This window comes from Diabrotica virgifera, chromosome 4, assembly GCF_917563875.1.
Source record: "Diabrotica virgifera virgifera chromosome 4, PGI_DIABVI_V3a".
NCBI lineage: Eukaryota > Metazoa > Arthropoda > Insecta > Coleoptera > Chrysomelidae > Diabrotica > Diabrotica virgifera.
This window is the reverse complement of record NC_065446.1, coordinates 48,051,118-48,067,559: the sequence shown is the minus strand read 5'-3', so window position 1 is coordinate 48,067,559 and position 16,442 is coordinate 48,051,118. Positions and strand designations below refer to the sequence as shown.

Genomic DNA, 16,442 nt, shown 5'->3' with positions numbered 1-16,442 from the left:
CTTCTCAAGTTTGGAGGGTTTTTGGGCACCAGGTGCAGCGGGGGTCGGTTCTGATCACCTATTCTTGTTCAGCGACCCCAAATACCTCCGAGTAATCTGTTTGCATCAATTTAGTGCCGAAAACCCTCGAAACTCTAGATGACGTGTCTTAGTAGTGAACCTGAGCACCAGATGCTGCGGTGGTTGGTTCTGATGGCGTGTTCGTCTTCAGCGATCCCAAAAAACCCCGGAGTAACAAAAATCTGACCCTTAATACACTTATTTTGAAATGTTTATGCATTTTATGCACTTTAAAATGCGACTATGCATTTTCACCCATTTTTATATAGCAGACATTTTTTCTGACATCATCCTGAACACAATGCAAAAATTTGCAAGTCTCTAGGTGCTGTATTTAAAAATCAATTTATTTTCACTAGTAATACCACTAGAGGTCAAATTATTTCCGGAAATTTTTTTGAGATCATGAATATTTTGAAAATTTCCCGAGTCGCAGACGAGGGAAATTTTCTAAAAATATTCATGATCAAAAAAAAATTTCCGGATATTAATTTGACTTCGCGTGGTATTCGGTAAGAAAATTCCACACCAAATTTGCATTTGAAAATCCAAAGCTGCATGAACAGATTAATAGCGCGCCATAGCTTTGTCAGCAATTATTTAGGCTTTCAAATTCGTAATTTCTACTCATTGTAGTTGCATGGGAATACCATTTCAAGATAGAAAATAGTATATTCTTCAATTTTACATAAGTTTTGAGTAACTACAAGTGATAGAAAATGAATCAAAACTAAATTATGTAAACAAATAAAAACCAGTCTGTTAAAAATGTTCTGTTATTGTAAACGTCAAAAAATTTCCACTATAATTCGCTGTTGGGTACCCCACGAGCAAAAAATTTCCGATAAAATACCTCCGTTGCCATGGTGATCTGTCAAAATAACGTATTTTGATTGGTTCAAAATTACAGGTGTGGAATTTTCTCCTAAATGCCCTGGTCTAAATATAGACTTTGATTTTTGATTTATGGTATAATTAAAACTTTGGGCGCCGTTTGTACCCGCCTGTCCGGAAATAAAGTAGATAGTTATACATGTAAAGTTCTATCTTTTATATTGGTTAATAGTCTGTATAGATTCAGATGCACCCCACTGAAAATAATCCTTATACAGTCGGCGCCCATGCTTATACAGTCACTACTATTGTTTTCGTCAAACTCTGCTGACATTGGAAAATTATATTCATCACTGTGAAATGATGATTATAATTTTCCTTGTCTGTGTTGATTTATTTTTCTACGATTGCTCCTTTTTGTAAATTTCCTTAACGTAGTTAGGTAAGTAGATACCTAGATATTTTTCTTAAATTTTCAGAAAATATTACCTAAATCAATTTGCTACAGAATATAGTGTGATGATACAATTGATCCAAAAGATAGCATAACCCAGATATCCAAAGTGAAAGTTATCCTCCAACACCAAATTGTTCTATATGGTTCACATAATGTTCAGAAAAAAGTCACACGATTTTGAGCGTCGGGTTTGGGGGAGGGGGGGAGGGGGGGGGGAAATCGGTAAATTCGTAGTTTTTTACGTTTTTCTTCAATATTTCTAAAATTATGCGGTTTAGCATAACAAACTTCTGTATAAAAATGTTCTACATTAAATTTTAAATAAAAAACGCCCTATGCGTAATCCTTCTAAAATGAACGGTTCCAAAGTTACGGAGGTAGTATAGTAAAATTGGTCCAAAAAAAGACCTAACCCAGACATCCAAAGTAAAAGTTTTCCTCCAACACCAAATTGTTCTATATGGTCCACATATTGTTCAGTAAAAAGTTACACCATTTTGAGCGTCCGGTTTGGGGGGAAGATGGGGGAGAAGTCGGTAAATTAGTAGTTTTTTTACGTTTTTCGTCAATATTTCTAAAACTATGCTTTAGCGTAAACAATGTTCTATACAAAAATGTTCTACATAAAATTTAAAACAAAAAAGGTCCTGACTGCATACATAATTGTTTTAAAATCAACGGCTGAAATAGCAAATTCTATTTACAAAACACGATCCTGTTAAAGAAAATTTCTTTCATAAGCAAATTATAAATCTTTCATTATAAATTGCCAAAAAAAAATAAAAAGTATCGAAAACCTCCACAATTCACCCTCCGTAACTCTGGAACCGTTAATTTTATAACAATTATGTATCGGAACTTTTTTGTTTCAAATTTTATGTAGAACATTTTGGTATAGAACATTGTTTACGCTAAAGCAAAGAAAACTATTACTTTGGATGTTTGGGTTAGGCCTTTTTTGGACCAATTATACTATACTACCTCCGTAACTTTGTAACCGTTCGTTTTAGAAGGATTATGCATAGGGCCTTTTTTATTTCAAATTTAATGTAGAACATTTTTGTATAGAACGTTGTTCATGCTAAACCGCATAGTTTTAGAAGTATTGACGAAAAATATAAAAAACTACGAATTTACCGATTTCTCCCCCCTCTCCACCAAAACCTGACGCTCAAAATAGTGTGACTTTTTTCTGAACATTATGTGGACCATATAGAATAATTTGGTGTTGGAGGATAACTTTTACTTTGAATGCCTGGGTTTGGGTCTAGTTATACCATACTAATAACAGTTCTCGAATTTTCAGATCAACCTCTCTCGGCTACCGACATTGGAAAATCTGGTCTGGAGATTTTTCCCAATGATGTATCTTTGATGACAGAGCTCGGACGATTAGCGGAAAATTTAAACGATGCCAGTGCTTCTGTTAAGTACTATAGAAATGTTTTAATTGAAGACGCAACGAATACCGAAGGCGTTGCTTCTGTAGGAATGTATCATTTTTACAATAACCAACCTGAGCTAGCGTTAAGATATTACAGGTAAAAATACTAATACTTTCACCCATAAACTAGGGTAAGATGGAGCGATCCATCATTTTTAGTGGCAATAGTGGTCAAGTCCCTGTCAACGACACTATTCAACATATCAATAGAAGCAACAATTAAGGCTAGCGAAATTACAGGAACTAGAGCCCACTCCTCAACACAAATAGTTGCATACGCAGATTAGTTCTTATGGGAAGAGACAAGGAAATACTAAAAGGAGCAGTAACAATCCTGGCAAAGAAAGTACGGGCAAGAGGTCTAGAGATTATCGAAGGAAAACCAAAATATCTACTCTGCTGTAGAAGAGAAGGTAACAGGACGAGAGAAATGAAGATAGAAAACTACACTTTTGCAAGAGTTCAACAATTTAAATACTTGGGAGTAATAGTGAATGGCCAAAATAAGAGAAGTGAAGAAGTAACGGAGCAAATACTAGCAGGCAACAAAACATACTGAAGATATCATAGGCTAATGAAGGACAAGAAGTTGTTTAAAATACAAAACTAAAAATATACAGAGTTGCAATTCGACCAGTAGTTACGTACGCAACTGAGACAATGTGACTCACAGAAAAGATGAGGAAAAATTAAGTATATTCGAAAGAAAAATCCTCAGGCGAATTATGGGCCCGATAAGAATGGACAACGGAGAAACGAGAAAAAGAATGAATCATGAACTAAGAGACATAATGAAGGGAGAAGATATAGTTAAGTTTATTAAAAAGCAGAGACAGATCGCTAGATTGCATAGAAGCAAAAAACGACCTACTGATTAAGAAGATCACCAGATGTAAACCAGAAACTGAAAGACCAAGGAGAAGACCCAGAGAGATGGGAGGACCAGATCATGAGAGATATCAAAATTCTGAAAGTGAGAAAATGGAGGGAACTATGCACATATCGAAATGAGTGGAAGAAAATTGCCAAGTCACACAACAAACTTTGACAACACACAAGTGGAATGCATAGTGATTCACCGCAATAAGCAAATCAGAGAGCTCTAAAGTAAGAGCACCAAACATTCTACTTGAAATGAATAGCCTTGATGATGATGGTAGTCAAATAAGAATGATAAAATTATTACGTTTTCCAGCAAATCAAGTTTTTCCGATAGAGAAGCTGCTTCAACTCTTACTACATTTTTCTCATTTATATCCGTTGACAATTCAATCAAATATGTTTTAATCAAACCCTATTTGCTTTTTTAACGCTTTTACGGCATCAAAACGTGAAGACCAACGGGTTCTATTCACTCTTTTAGGTAACAGTGTCTGCTTCGACTCAGGCGAATCCTTTATTGCACGAGACATTAACTGCCACCTGTGTGTAGACACGGAGAAAAAATTGTAGATAACTTGTACCAACATAAAAAAAATATTGCTTCCAAACAACAATCTGCTGCATTTTGGACAACCAAATTTAAAGAGTGAGCAGCACACGGCACAAAGAGAGCTAAATCATTGTAAACTTTAATACGTGCTTGCAAACCAGATTACTTGCCACCCATATTACTGGCATTGTCGTAAGACTGGCCTCTACAGTTCTTAATATCTAATATTAAAGACTCTAACATCCCAATAACTGTTTCCTCAAGTTCTTGTGAGCTTTGCCCAGTGTTTTTATAAAATTCCACGAATCTTTCGACGGGATTCCCTTTACTGTTCCAATATCTTAAAATCACTGTAAGTTGGTCATGATGTGTAATGTCAGGTATTGAATCTACACTCTACACTTATAGAACATATATTGCCTAACAATTTCATCATTGACTCGATTGGACAAAATATTCAGTAATTCTTTACATATATCTTTTGATAGATATCACGTTTTGCCCTTACCTAAATTTGCTCGTTTATTAATATGATTTTTTAAAAATAGATCATATTCTGACAATAGTTCCAGTAAACCTAAGTAGTTTCCATTCCGTTTTTCGCCCCAATTATTTCATGAGTACCTCTAAATGCCAATTATCTGGTAGCCAGAAACTTTATTACACTTACGATTCTTTGCAGTACTTTAACCCAATATTCTTTCGCAATGCTAATTTCCTTTTCGAGTTCTACATCAACTCTTCCTTGCTTTAATAAGCGAGTCGTATAAATTGTCAGATTATCATTGGATCTTTCATGTTCGTCAAATTTTTCCTTACTTTTATTCCATAATGAAAATCCTGTTTTAAATTGGTTCTTTTTTTTTTCAAATAACACACAATAAAGACAAAATATATTGCCTGTGCTCTCGGACCGGAGTAAATTGCCCAATCGCGGCGAACCACTTCTCCATTAACCAATTTTTTTATAAAATATTTAGCAATAAAACACAAAAAATTTTATTATTATTATATCATGTGGAGTTGTACGCAAAATTTTATTTTACCATAACCATAATTTCGGAAGAGCACGCGCTTCGCACGTACCGCCCGGTGCTACAGCTCCGAAAAGACCCCTGGTTAAACCGGCGCTGGTATCATGTGACTACCACTGACTGTAAATAAAGTCAAAATAGCCATGATGTTCGCCAAAATTGCAATATCCGGAACGGATAGGTACATTAAGAAGAAGTTACATGTTTCTACAACACTATCATTATCCATAATCCTTTGGAGCCCCTGCGCACTATCTTCCAGCAATACGGTGTCGTCTGCGTATTTAATATTGTTTATAAGTTGGCCATTTACTATAATACCATTTTCTGATTCATCTAGGACTTTGCTAAAAATGTTTTCAGAGTAAATATTAAACAGTACTGGTGACAGTATGCATCCCTGTCGAATCCCTCTTCTGACTGTGAAGATCTCGGAGAAGTTATTTTCGACTAGCACTATTATTACTTCTTGTTGGAGATAAAAATGTGAGATTGGTATTATACCCTTCCCATCGATTCCTGATTATTTAATGATATCAATTAGTTTCTCTTGTGGTACTTTGTCAAATGCCTTCTCGAAATCGATAAAGCATGCAATCGCAGTTGACATTCTTGGTTACCTGTTTTAGAAGTTGCCAACTGAGAAGTACTTTCCTTGTTTCCAACCCTGCTCTGAACCCAAATTGAACTTCACTTAGATGTTCTTCATTTGGTGTATATGCGCGACTGAATAATCTTGATGCTGTTAGCATGCTTACATTACGTTAGCATGTTAACATGCTAGGACATTAAGAAGGAATGCTTATAATGCAAAATTCCACAGAAAACCGATAAAAAATACCTGTTGATTCATATTAAATATATAAATATATTAAATAATAAACAGTAATTAATAAACATAACGAAATCTTTCATTTTAAAAGAAACGTAGGTACAGAGTAGTAGATTGCCATTTGAAAGAGGCGTAGGACATAAATATGAGATTTATAATACTGGTTGCCTATCTAAATGATTCACAATGACTACTTAGTTGGTACTACAGGATTCTGCAACAAAGACGAACTCCCTAATATTCCCTGTAACCGTAACCTTATTAATCCTGAACTGAAGCCCGTTAGAGATCGCTATTTTTCTGCAGAAAAAATAAGGAGGCAAGAATTCGAAAAATAAACTTGACTGAATATGTATAAGAAAATTTTGAAAGATCATGCATATAGTCGCTTTATTTGTAATTTTTATCGTGGAATAATGAAGTTTGGGAGTCGCCTTATCAACTTGAACTTGTAAGCAACCAAAACGATTGCTTTACATATACCAAAATAATTATCTACAAAAAAATACCTATACCTATCCAGCGTAGGTAATACAGTGGAACTTGGATATTACGGCCTCGGTAATTACGTAATCTCGGTTATAACGTCAATTTTTAATAGGTCCGGCCAAAACCTATTCGATAACATTATTAAAAACCCGGTTTTATAGGCTAAAATTAAGCTAACCCTCGTCTATAGCGTCATAAAATTTTACAGACGGTTGTCATTTTTTTATTTTATGAAGAATAAAGTGCAATGGATTTCCGGTTTGCAAACTTTATTTTTCGGAAAGGGTTGTGCAGAAGAAAATAATTGACTTTTTTCAGCATTAGAGAACTTTTTCAGAAAATGTAAGTTTTATATTAACAATAGGTTTTATTTCTTATTTTTTATCCTAAATGCAGCAATAATGCTGTAATAAAATTTTGCCCTCGGTAAAATCTCATTTTTTTCTACCTGTTGTATAACGTCACTCTGATATAGCGTCATTTTTTTACTGGACCCTTCAATGACGCTATAAGCAAGTTCCACTGTACCTATTTATTACCTACATCGTCCTATATGTATGTAGGTGTAGATTGGTTGAATGCCATTTAGGATCGTTTCTCCTTTATTCTCCGACTGAAAGTTTTTATTTAATTAATTAATGCGTATATACTTCTGTGCATAATTAAATTAACAGGCAGTGACTAACTAGTACATTTAGCAGCAGAGTACCTACAACGTTTTAAATATCTGGGGGCCGTAAACACAGCTGACAACGAGGTTACTGAAGAAATAAAAAACATAATCCAATCGGCAAATCGTTGTCTATTCGCACTGGATAAGCTTATAAAATCAAAAAATCTTACAAGAAGTTCCAAGATCAAAATCTATAAATCCATCGTCAGACCTGTACTAACATATGAATGCCGAACATGGATTATGACTTGACTTATGACCAAAGCAAACGAAATAAAGCTCAGACGCTTTGAACGAAACATACTTAGAAAAATTTTCGGACCTCACCACGACATTAACACAAACCAGTATAGGATCAGAACCAACTTCGAATTAAAAGAACTCTACAATGACACCGATATTGTCCAAGAAATTAAATCACAGCGACTTGGGTAAGCCACGTGCACAGACTTTATAACGAGAGACTTATAAGACTGGTATGGGAGGAGATTCCTACAGGTAAACGACCACTCGGACGTCCCAGAATGCGATGGACAGATAACATCTAAGCAGATCTCCGGACAATGAACATTCCATTTGACCCTAGGTTGATGGAAGACCGAACAAATTGGAAAAAAGTTGTACAGTCAGCCAGGACCCACCCAGGGTTGTAGCGCTAATTGATGATGATGATGATGATGATAACTAGTACATTCATCCAACTATTCTTTCATTTTTTTACACACATGATTGAGACCTTAATTCAAAACTCAGCAATGACAAAAACTTTATCATTGGACAGACAGATCACAGCAACACTGTTTCAAGATTCTAAGCTTTTATTCATCATGCAATCAGCCAATCGCGTCCACTGCTAGACATAGGCCTCCCTCAGTTCTTTCCAGTGTTATCTACACTGGGCAGCTTGTAGGGGGTTTCCCGCTACCCTTTTTATGTCTTCGGTCCATCTAGTCGGTGGTCATCCTCGGCTTCATTTATAGTTTCTGGGCCTCCATTTCATGATTCGTCTTGTCCACCGTCCATCTTGTGTTCTAGCTAAATGCTCTGTCCAGTTCCACTTAAGCGTCGTAGCTCTTTCGATGACGTCTTGAACTCCTGATCTTTCCCTGATTTGTTGGTTTGTTATGTGGTTTTGAAGGCTTACGTTCAGAATTGCACGTTCCATGGCTCGTTATGTAACTCTTAGTTTATTTGCGGATTTTTGCGTCAGTGTTAAAGTCTCTTGAGAAACATGGGAATTAAACTTTTTAGAATATGGCTTAGTTTGTCGAATGCTGCCCATGTAAGACTTATTCGCCTCTGTATTTTATGTGTTTGATTGTCTCTGCTTATTTTGATCTAGTGTCCCAGATATTTAAAGTGTCTGTTTGTTCTTCTTCTTCTTCTTTTTGTATAGACATGACTGTCTGTTTTTCAATGTGCCTCTAATAAGTTGTCGTTCCATCGTTTTCGTGGTCTTCCCACTGATCGTCTTCTTATTGGGGAACCGTCTCTAGCTGTCCTGACTACCCTATTTCTTGTCATTCGGCTTATGTGGTCATTTCATTCTATTCTTCTGTTTCTTACTCAGTTATTAATGTTATCCACCTTGCATCTCCGTCGTATATCTGTACTTCTAGCTCTGTCTCGTAGAGTCTTACCATCGATTTTTCGAAGGGTTTTCATCTCTGCTGTTTCGAGCAATATTTTTGTCCTCTCTGTGTCGGGTCGTGTTTCTGCCGCGTATGTCATTATTGGTCTGATGATTGTTTTGTAAATTCTGCCTTTCATTTCTTTTCCGATATTTTTATTTCTCCATATTGTATCATTCAGGCAACCTGCGGCTCTGTTTGCTCTATTCACTTGATCTTCCACTTCTGTTTCGAGCCTTTCGTAGCTAGATAGTGTGATGCCTAGGTATTTAAACTCCATCACTTGTTCTATTATCTGACCTTCCAGCTCCAATTTACATCTTATTGGATCTGCTGTTATAACCATGCATTTTGTATTTTTTGAGGAAATTGACATGCTAAATTTTCTGGCGATTATGTTGAATTGGTGCAGCATACGTTGTAAATCATCTTCACTTTGAGAGATTAGTATTGCATCGTCCGCATAGCAGATTATTTTAAGTTGTTTTTTTCCCATTTGGTATCCTTTTTTAGTTCTTACTTTTTTTATTATTTCGTCCATGATCAGGTTGAACAATAGAGGACTCAAGGAATCCCCCTGTCTTATCCCATTGCCGGCTTCATTTGGGTCAGTTAGTTCATCTTCCACTTTTACTTTTATTGTGTTGTTCTAGTAGATGTTTTCTATCGTGTTAATTATTCCCAGAGGTACCTCTCTCGAGTATAAAAAGTCGATAACGTCCTTTAATGTGACCCTGTCAAATGCTTTCTTAAGGTCCACATAAATATGCCGGTTTGTTGTATTCCAACGATTTCTCTTGAACTTGCCTCATTATAAATATAGCGTCAGTGCATGACCTTCCCGACCTAAAACCTTGTTGTTCTTCTGCTAATGTTATAATTTGTTTCAATTTGTTTGTTATCACTTTTGTTGTTAATTTTAATGTTGTGTTTAATAAGTTAATACCTCTGTAATTCTCCGGGTCTGATTTGTCTCCTTTTTTGAAGAGAGGTATTAGGATGCTTGATCTCCATTCTTGGGGTATTCTGTTTTGTTCTATTATTTTTTGTATTAGTTTTAATAGTTGTTTAGTTAGATCTTGTCCTCCGTACTTTAGGAGTTCGTTCGATATTCTGTCCTCTCCTGGAGATTTTCTATTTTTTAATTTTCTTAATGCTTCCTTTACCTCTCCCTCCTCGATGTTTATTTCTTCGTTTGTCGTAACTTCAGGTGTTGGTGGTTCATTATCGTCGCCTTTAGCAAATAGAGATCGGAAGTAGTCTGCCCATGTTTCCTTCTGAATGTGTTTCGCTTTTATTAATTCGTTCATCTCCTTTCTTTGCCCTCTGATCATTCTCCATACTTCTTTTTGTGTTCCGTAGAAGTCGTGTTCTGAGAAGTCCATCTGTTTTGAGAAACTCTGCCAGTGCTCCCTTTTTATTTGACTCACTAAAGTATTCGTTTCATTTCTGATTTGTTTGTATAGTGGTTGTAGACCTGTTGTGTTTGTTTTGTTCTGTATTGTAAAAAGGCTTTCTTCTTTTCTTCGCATTTTATCTTAACTTCCTCTCTAAACCACGGGGTTTTCTTCTTTAATATGTGAGTATTCGTTACTTTTATCTCTCCAAGTGATTCTGTTGCAGCGTCGATTGTGTTATCTTTGAGTTTTTGCCAGCTTTCATCGATGTTATCGTTTTCTAATATTCCATTCTCAGCAATCTTCTCTGATATTCTTTTCCTGTATAAGTATTGAAGTATTCCGTGGATTCCGTATGTAGTCCTTCGACTTTGATTTTTGTTTGTGTTGGTGCTGCCCTCTTAGTTGTGAAATATTTCATAATGATTCCTATTTTACATAATACTAGGCTATGGTCGCTACCTACATCTGCTGAGTTGAGGCATCTTACGTCGATTATTTTTGATGGATGTATATCTCTGTTGGTTACAACATAATCTGTCATAGATCTTTGTCCACGGGTGTTATTAAATGTATATTTGTGTTGGTCTTTGTGGTCAAAAAATGTGTTGTTTATTCTAGGTTCGTTATTTGTGCAGAAGTTTATCATCAGTCCTCCATTTTCGTTTTGAACATTTTCATTGTGTTTTTGCTTAATTCCGGGTATTACTTGGTTACCTATTCGAGCGTTAATATCCCCCAGTATTATCATCTTCCCTCTAACTTGATCTACTACGTGTTGTAATTCGTCATAAAAGATTTCCCTTGTTGTGTGAGGCTTGTTATTTTCTGGGCCGTATACTCTGATGATGTTCAGGTCTTCCTTTTCCATTCTAATCTTTGCTGTGACAATTCTTTCCGATATATATTGACACTCTGATGTGATTTTGGTATTTTTGATGTATTAGTAATGCTACACCTTCTTTGGCCCTGTTTTCTTTTGCTACTCCACTGTAGATTAGTATATAGGGTGAGGCAGATAACTGGCCTATTAGAAATATCTCGAGAACTAAAGGCAACAGAATCATGAAAATTGGAATAAAGGGGTTTTGAGGGATGATCTATTAAATGAAAATATTTTCATCTCTTTGCAACTTCCATTTATACCGGAAGTTGCTTATAACTTGGTTTTTTTAATGGGACACCCTGTATATTTTTGCATTTTTGGATTCTCCTCAATATCTTCTTTCTTAAAATATGAGATTTTGGTATATTATACAGGGTATTTTAAAAGATATTTAAGTTTTTTTATTAATTTCGTAGCAATATTCACACCCTGTAGAATTGTAATAGTTTGACATTAAAAACTCTGCTTACGTTCAAGTGATTTTTAATATAGTTTATTACTGTTAAGAATCATTAGTATAGCTAATTTTGAAATTTTAGTATACAGGGTTGGTCGAAACTCGGAATGAATATTTTCTGAGTTTTCTTAAATATAACACCCTATATTTTAGTATTGCAATGAAATGATATTTCATAGTACTTTTTTATTTTATGAGTATTCCCTATACCTAACTGCTTTAATTTGTGAGTTATTGGTGATTCAAGCTAAACATTAATTACAACAAAAAATACGTAAAATTTTATTAGGTTGGCCGTGAAAATATTTAATCACAAATAATTTTTCAGAAATAAATACATATTAATCCAGACTGATCCTTAAAATTACCAATAATGGTTTAGCTATCAAAATACCTACGTAGTTAAGATTGTTGGGGCGATTAACAATTAAGCACAAATTAAAGCAGTTAGGTATAGGGAATGCTTAAGAAATAAAAAAGTACCATAAAATATCATTTGATTACAATACTAAAATACAGGGTGTTTCATTTAAGAAAACTCAGAAAATACTCATTCCGAGTTTCGACCAACCCTGTATACTAAAATTAAAAATTTAGCTATACTAATGATTCTTAACAATAGAAGACTATATTAAAAATCATTTGAACGTAAGTAGAATTTTAGTTGTCGTCAAACTACTACAATTCTACAGGGTATGAATATTGCTACGAAATTAATAAAAAAACGTAATTATCTTTTAAAATACCCTGTACAACATTACAAATCCTCATATTTTAAGAAAGAAGACATCGAAGAGAATCCAAAAATGTAAAAATATACAGGGTATTCCATTTAAAAAAATGAAGTTATAAGCAACTTCCTGTATAACCGGAAGTTGCAAAGAGATGAAAATATTTTCATTTAATAGATCATCCTTCAAAACCCCTGTATTCCAATTTTCATGATTGTTGCCTTTAGTTCTCGAGATATTTCTAATAGGCCAGTTATCTGCCTCACCCTGTATATTCACCTAATCTTGATTGTCATTTTCCTTTCTTTTTTGTTTCCTGTAGAGCGCATATATCTATTTATTTTTCTTTTAATACTTGGGTGATTTCTTGATCTCTAGTGTTGAGTGATCTGATGTTCCATGTGGTAATTGTCATTAATGTTTTTCTTTTGTCCTTATTTCTCGCCATGATCGTCTTCATATGATCAGTCCGGTTCCGAGGCTTCACATTGTTTCTTTGAGCAGTATTCGTTTTTCCGATTGGTAGGTTGCTAACCTTGCCAATCAACCCTCCACATTTTATCCGGGCTTGGGACCGGCTGTGTTAACCACAGAGCTACTCGATCCACCCTGCAATTAGCCCAGGCAGTGTATGTTTGTTGTATGGTATTATTGTCAATAGTTATATTTCCACTTATTACGAGATTTGTCATAAGTTTAGTTTTCTCAAAGTTTATTTTTAATCCTGCTCTCTCAGACAAAGTTTTAAGCGAATGTATCATAGAAACTATATCTTTTAAGTTATCTGCGATTAATACAACATCATCCGTAAACTTCAGATGATTTAATCTCTCTCCATCTATATAGATGCCCATATCTTGCCATTGAGTGTTCTTAAATATTGACTCTAGAGCTGCCGTGAACAATTTAGGGGAAATCCGTAGATACAAAGTTTGCTACTTTTATACAATTAGAATAATTGAAATATAAATAATAAACAATATTTAAAATCCAAGACTTTTCGTTAAGAAACTGCTTTCTGGCTGCATCCTGTATCTCCGGCTTTTACAATATATAAGCACAAGAGACGACGAATATAGAAGAAAGCAAATAAAGGACACTTTGGCCACTTATTTACCCCCTTTTTTCGTCTAGGAAAAGGACCGAAAGACAGTTTCAAGTACTATATTCGTCGTCTCTTGTGCTTATATATTGTAAAAGCCGGAGATACAGGATGCAGCCAGAAATCAGTTTCTTAACGAAAAGTCTTGGATTTTAAATATTGTTTTTTATTTTTATTTCAATTTTTCTAATTGTATAAAAGTAGCAAACTTTGTATCTAGGGATTTTCGTCTTCCTCGTATTACGAGAGATGTCGCTGTTTTGCGTCTCAAAAGGTGGAATCATTGACTGCGTTCACCAGATGCAAACACATTCACAAATGTTTGCGCTTTGATTCTAAACTTGTTGACAGCGAACTGAACGGATGGTTGTTTAGGTTAAAATTTGACATTTTGCTTGCTTGGTTTGAACGTAACCTAAAATAAATTTTCTCAATAAATACGTTTTTGAATTTATTTTTTTTATTAAAGGAAAAAAGAAAATTTATTTAATAGATAATAACGTAGCAGAATGTCTTCAGTAGCCTTTATTTTATATATAAAACCCTTATCAATATATTTTACAATATATACAATTTAAATTCCCGCCATATTTCAACACGTTTGCAAAGTTCAACTTACATATGTTATGTTTGCAAAAATGGCGACCGCTTTCCAAACATGTTTGACGTTAGCAAGTCGTTCAGAACCATAAAGCGCAAACTGATTGCCAACGTTTGCATCTGGTGAACGCGCCCATTGCATCGCGATGGTTTCCCTTAAATAGGCAGGGTTGTTGATATTTGTTTCAGAGTTGTGACTGCATAGCTTCACTGCGGATGCATAGATGCTGAAATAGCTATATGGAGATGGTGGTCCAACTCTGAATCAAATAAAAACAAAAACTGCCTTTATCTTTATTAGGGGAAATATTGTTTTCTTGTCTTACTCCTCGACCTAAGCTGAATTTTTCTGTCTTCGTGTAGTCGTATAATTGATGTAGCGTTCTCATTTATATATGTTTTTTGGATTAGTGACGTGCACCTGTAGTCTATTCGGCGTTACTTTAGGGCTTCCTGTACTGTTTCAAACTCTACAGAATCAAAAGTCTTCTCTTAATCCAAAAATACAAGAACCAGTGGTACGTTGTACTCGATGCATTTTTCAATTAATATCTTTATGGAATGCAAATGGTCATTGACCATTATGATATGGCACCAATGACCATTTGCAGGACCAAGCTTTTATTTTCTTTCTTCTTCTTTTTATATAGACATTACTCTGTCTGTTTTTCAATCTGCCTCCAGTAAGTTGTAATTCCATATTTTTCGTGGTCTTCCCACTGATCGTCTTCCCATTGGGGAACCGTCTCTCGCCGTCCTTACTACTCTATTTGTTGTCATTCGGCTTATGTGGTCGTTCCATTCTACTCTTCTGCTTTTCACCCAGTTAGTAATGTTGTCCACCTAGCATCTCCTTCGTATATCTGCACTTCTAGCTCTATCCCACATCGTCTTACCATCGATTTTTCGCAATGTTTTCATCTCTGCTGTTTTTAGCATTCTTTTTGTCCTTTCTGTATCAGGTCGTGTTTCTGCCGCGTATGCCATTATTGGTCTGATAACTGTTTTGTAAGCCTTTCACTTCTTTTCCGATGGTTTTATTTCTCCATATTGTTTCATTCAGACAACCTACGGCTCTGTTTGCTTTATTCACCTGTTCTTCCACTTCTGTTTCGAGCTTTCCGTAGCTACATAGTGTGATGTCTAAATATTTAAACTCCATGACTTGTTCTATTATTTAACCCACCAGCTCTAATTTACACCTTATTAGATCTGCTGTTATAACCATGCATTTAGTCTTTTTTGGGGAAATTAACATGTTAAATTTTCTAGCGGTTATATTAAATTCGTGCAGCATACGTTGTAAATCATCTTCACTTTGAGAGATTAGTATTGCGTCGCTCGTCTGCATAGCAGATTATTTTAAGTTGTTTTTCTCCCATTTGGTATCCTTTTTTTGTTCTTACTTTTTTATTATTTCGTCCATGATCAGGTTGAATAACAGAGGACTCAGGGAATCTCCCTTTCTTATCCCATTGCCAGCTTCAATTGGGTCAGTTAGTTCTTCATCTACTTTTACTTTTATTGTGTTGTTCTGGTAGATATTTTCGATCGTTTTAATTATTCCTAGAGGTACCTCTCTTGCGTACAATAAATGGATAACGTCCTTTAAGTACGTCCTTTAAGTTCACCCTGTCAAATGCCTTCTTAAGGTCCACGAAACATAAGTATGCCGGTTTGTTGTATTCTAACGATTTTTCCTGAATCTGCCTCATTATAAATATAGCGTCGGTGCATGATCTTCCCGACCTAAAACCTCGTTGTTCTTCTGCTAATGTTATAATTTTATTCAGTTTGTTTGTTATCACTTTGGTCGTTAATTTTAGTGTTGTGTTTAATAAATTAATTCCTCTATAATTCTCGGGCTCCGATTTTTCTCCCTTTTTGAAGAGAGGTATTAGGATGCTTGATCTCCATTCTTGTGGTATTCTGTTTTGTTCTATTATTTTTTGGATTAGTTTTAATAATTCTTTGGTCAGGTCTTGTCCTCCATACTTTAGGAGTTCATTCGATATTCTGTCCTCTCCTGGTGATTTTTTATTTTTTAATTTCCTTAATGCTTCCGTTACCTCTGCTTCTTCAATATTTATTTCTTCGTTTGTTGTCACTTCAGTTGTTGGTGGTTCGTTATCGTTATCTTTAGCAAACAGGGATCGAAAATAGTCTGCCCAAGTTTCCTTCTGAATGTGTTTCGTTTTTATTAGTTCATTCATCTCTTCTCTTTGTCCTCTGATCATTCTCCATATTTCCTTTTGTGTTCCGTAGAAGTCGTGTTCCATTTTTTTTGAGAAACTCTCCCAGTGTTCTCTTTTTATTTGTCTGACTAAAGTGTTTGTTTCGTTTCTAATTCTTTTATAGTGGTTGTATGCCGGTTGTGTTTGTT

The 16,442-nt window shown here is 35.1% G+C and overlaps 1 protein-coding gene across 1 annotated transcript in view; it reads left to right on the top strand.

The window, feature by feature from the left end:
• LOC126883503 (tetratricopeptide repeat protein 8) overlaps positions 1-16,442 on the top strand; it is a 56,892-nt gene that overhangs the window by 25,113 nt on the left and 15,337 nt on the right. The window contains exon 4 of the mRNA XM_050649111.1: positions 2,658-2,892. Coding sequence (XP_050505068.1) covers positions 2,658-2,892 — 235 coding nt within the window. The remainder of the gene's footprint in view (positions 1-2,657; positions 2,893-16,442) is intronic.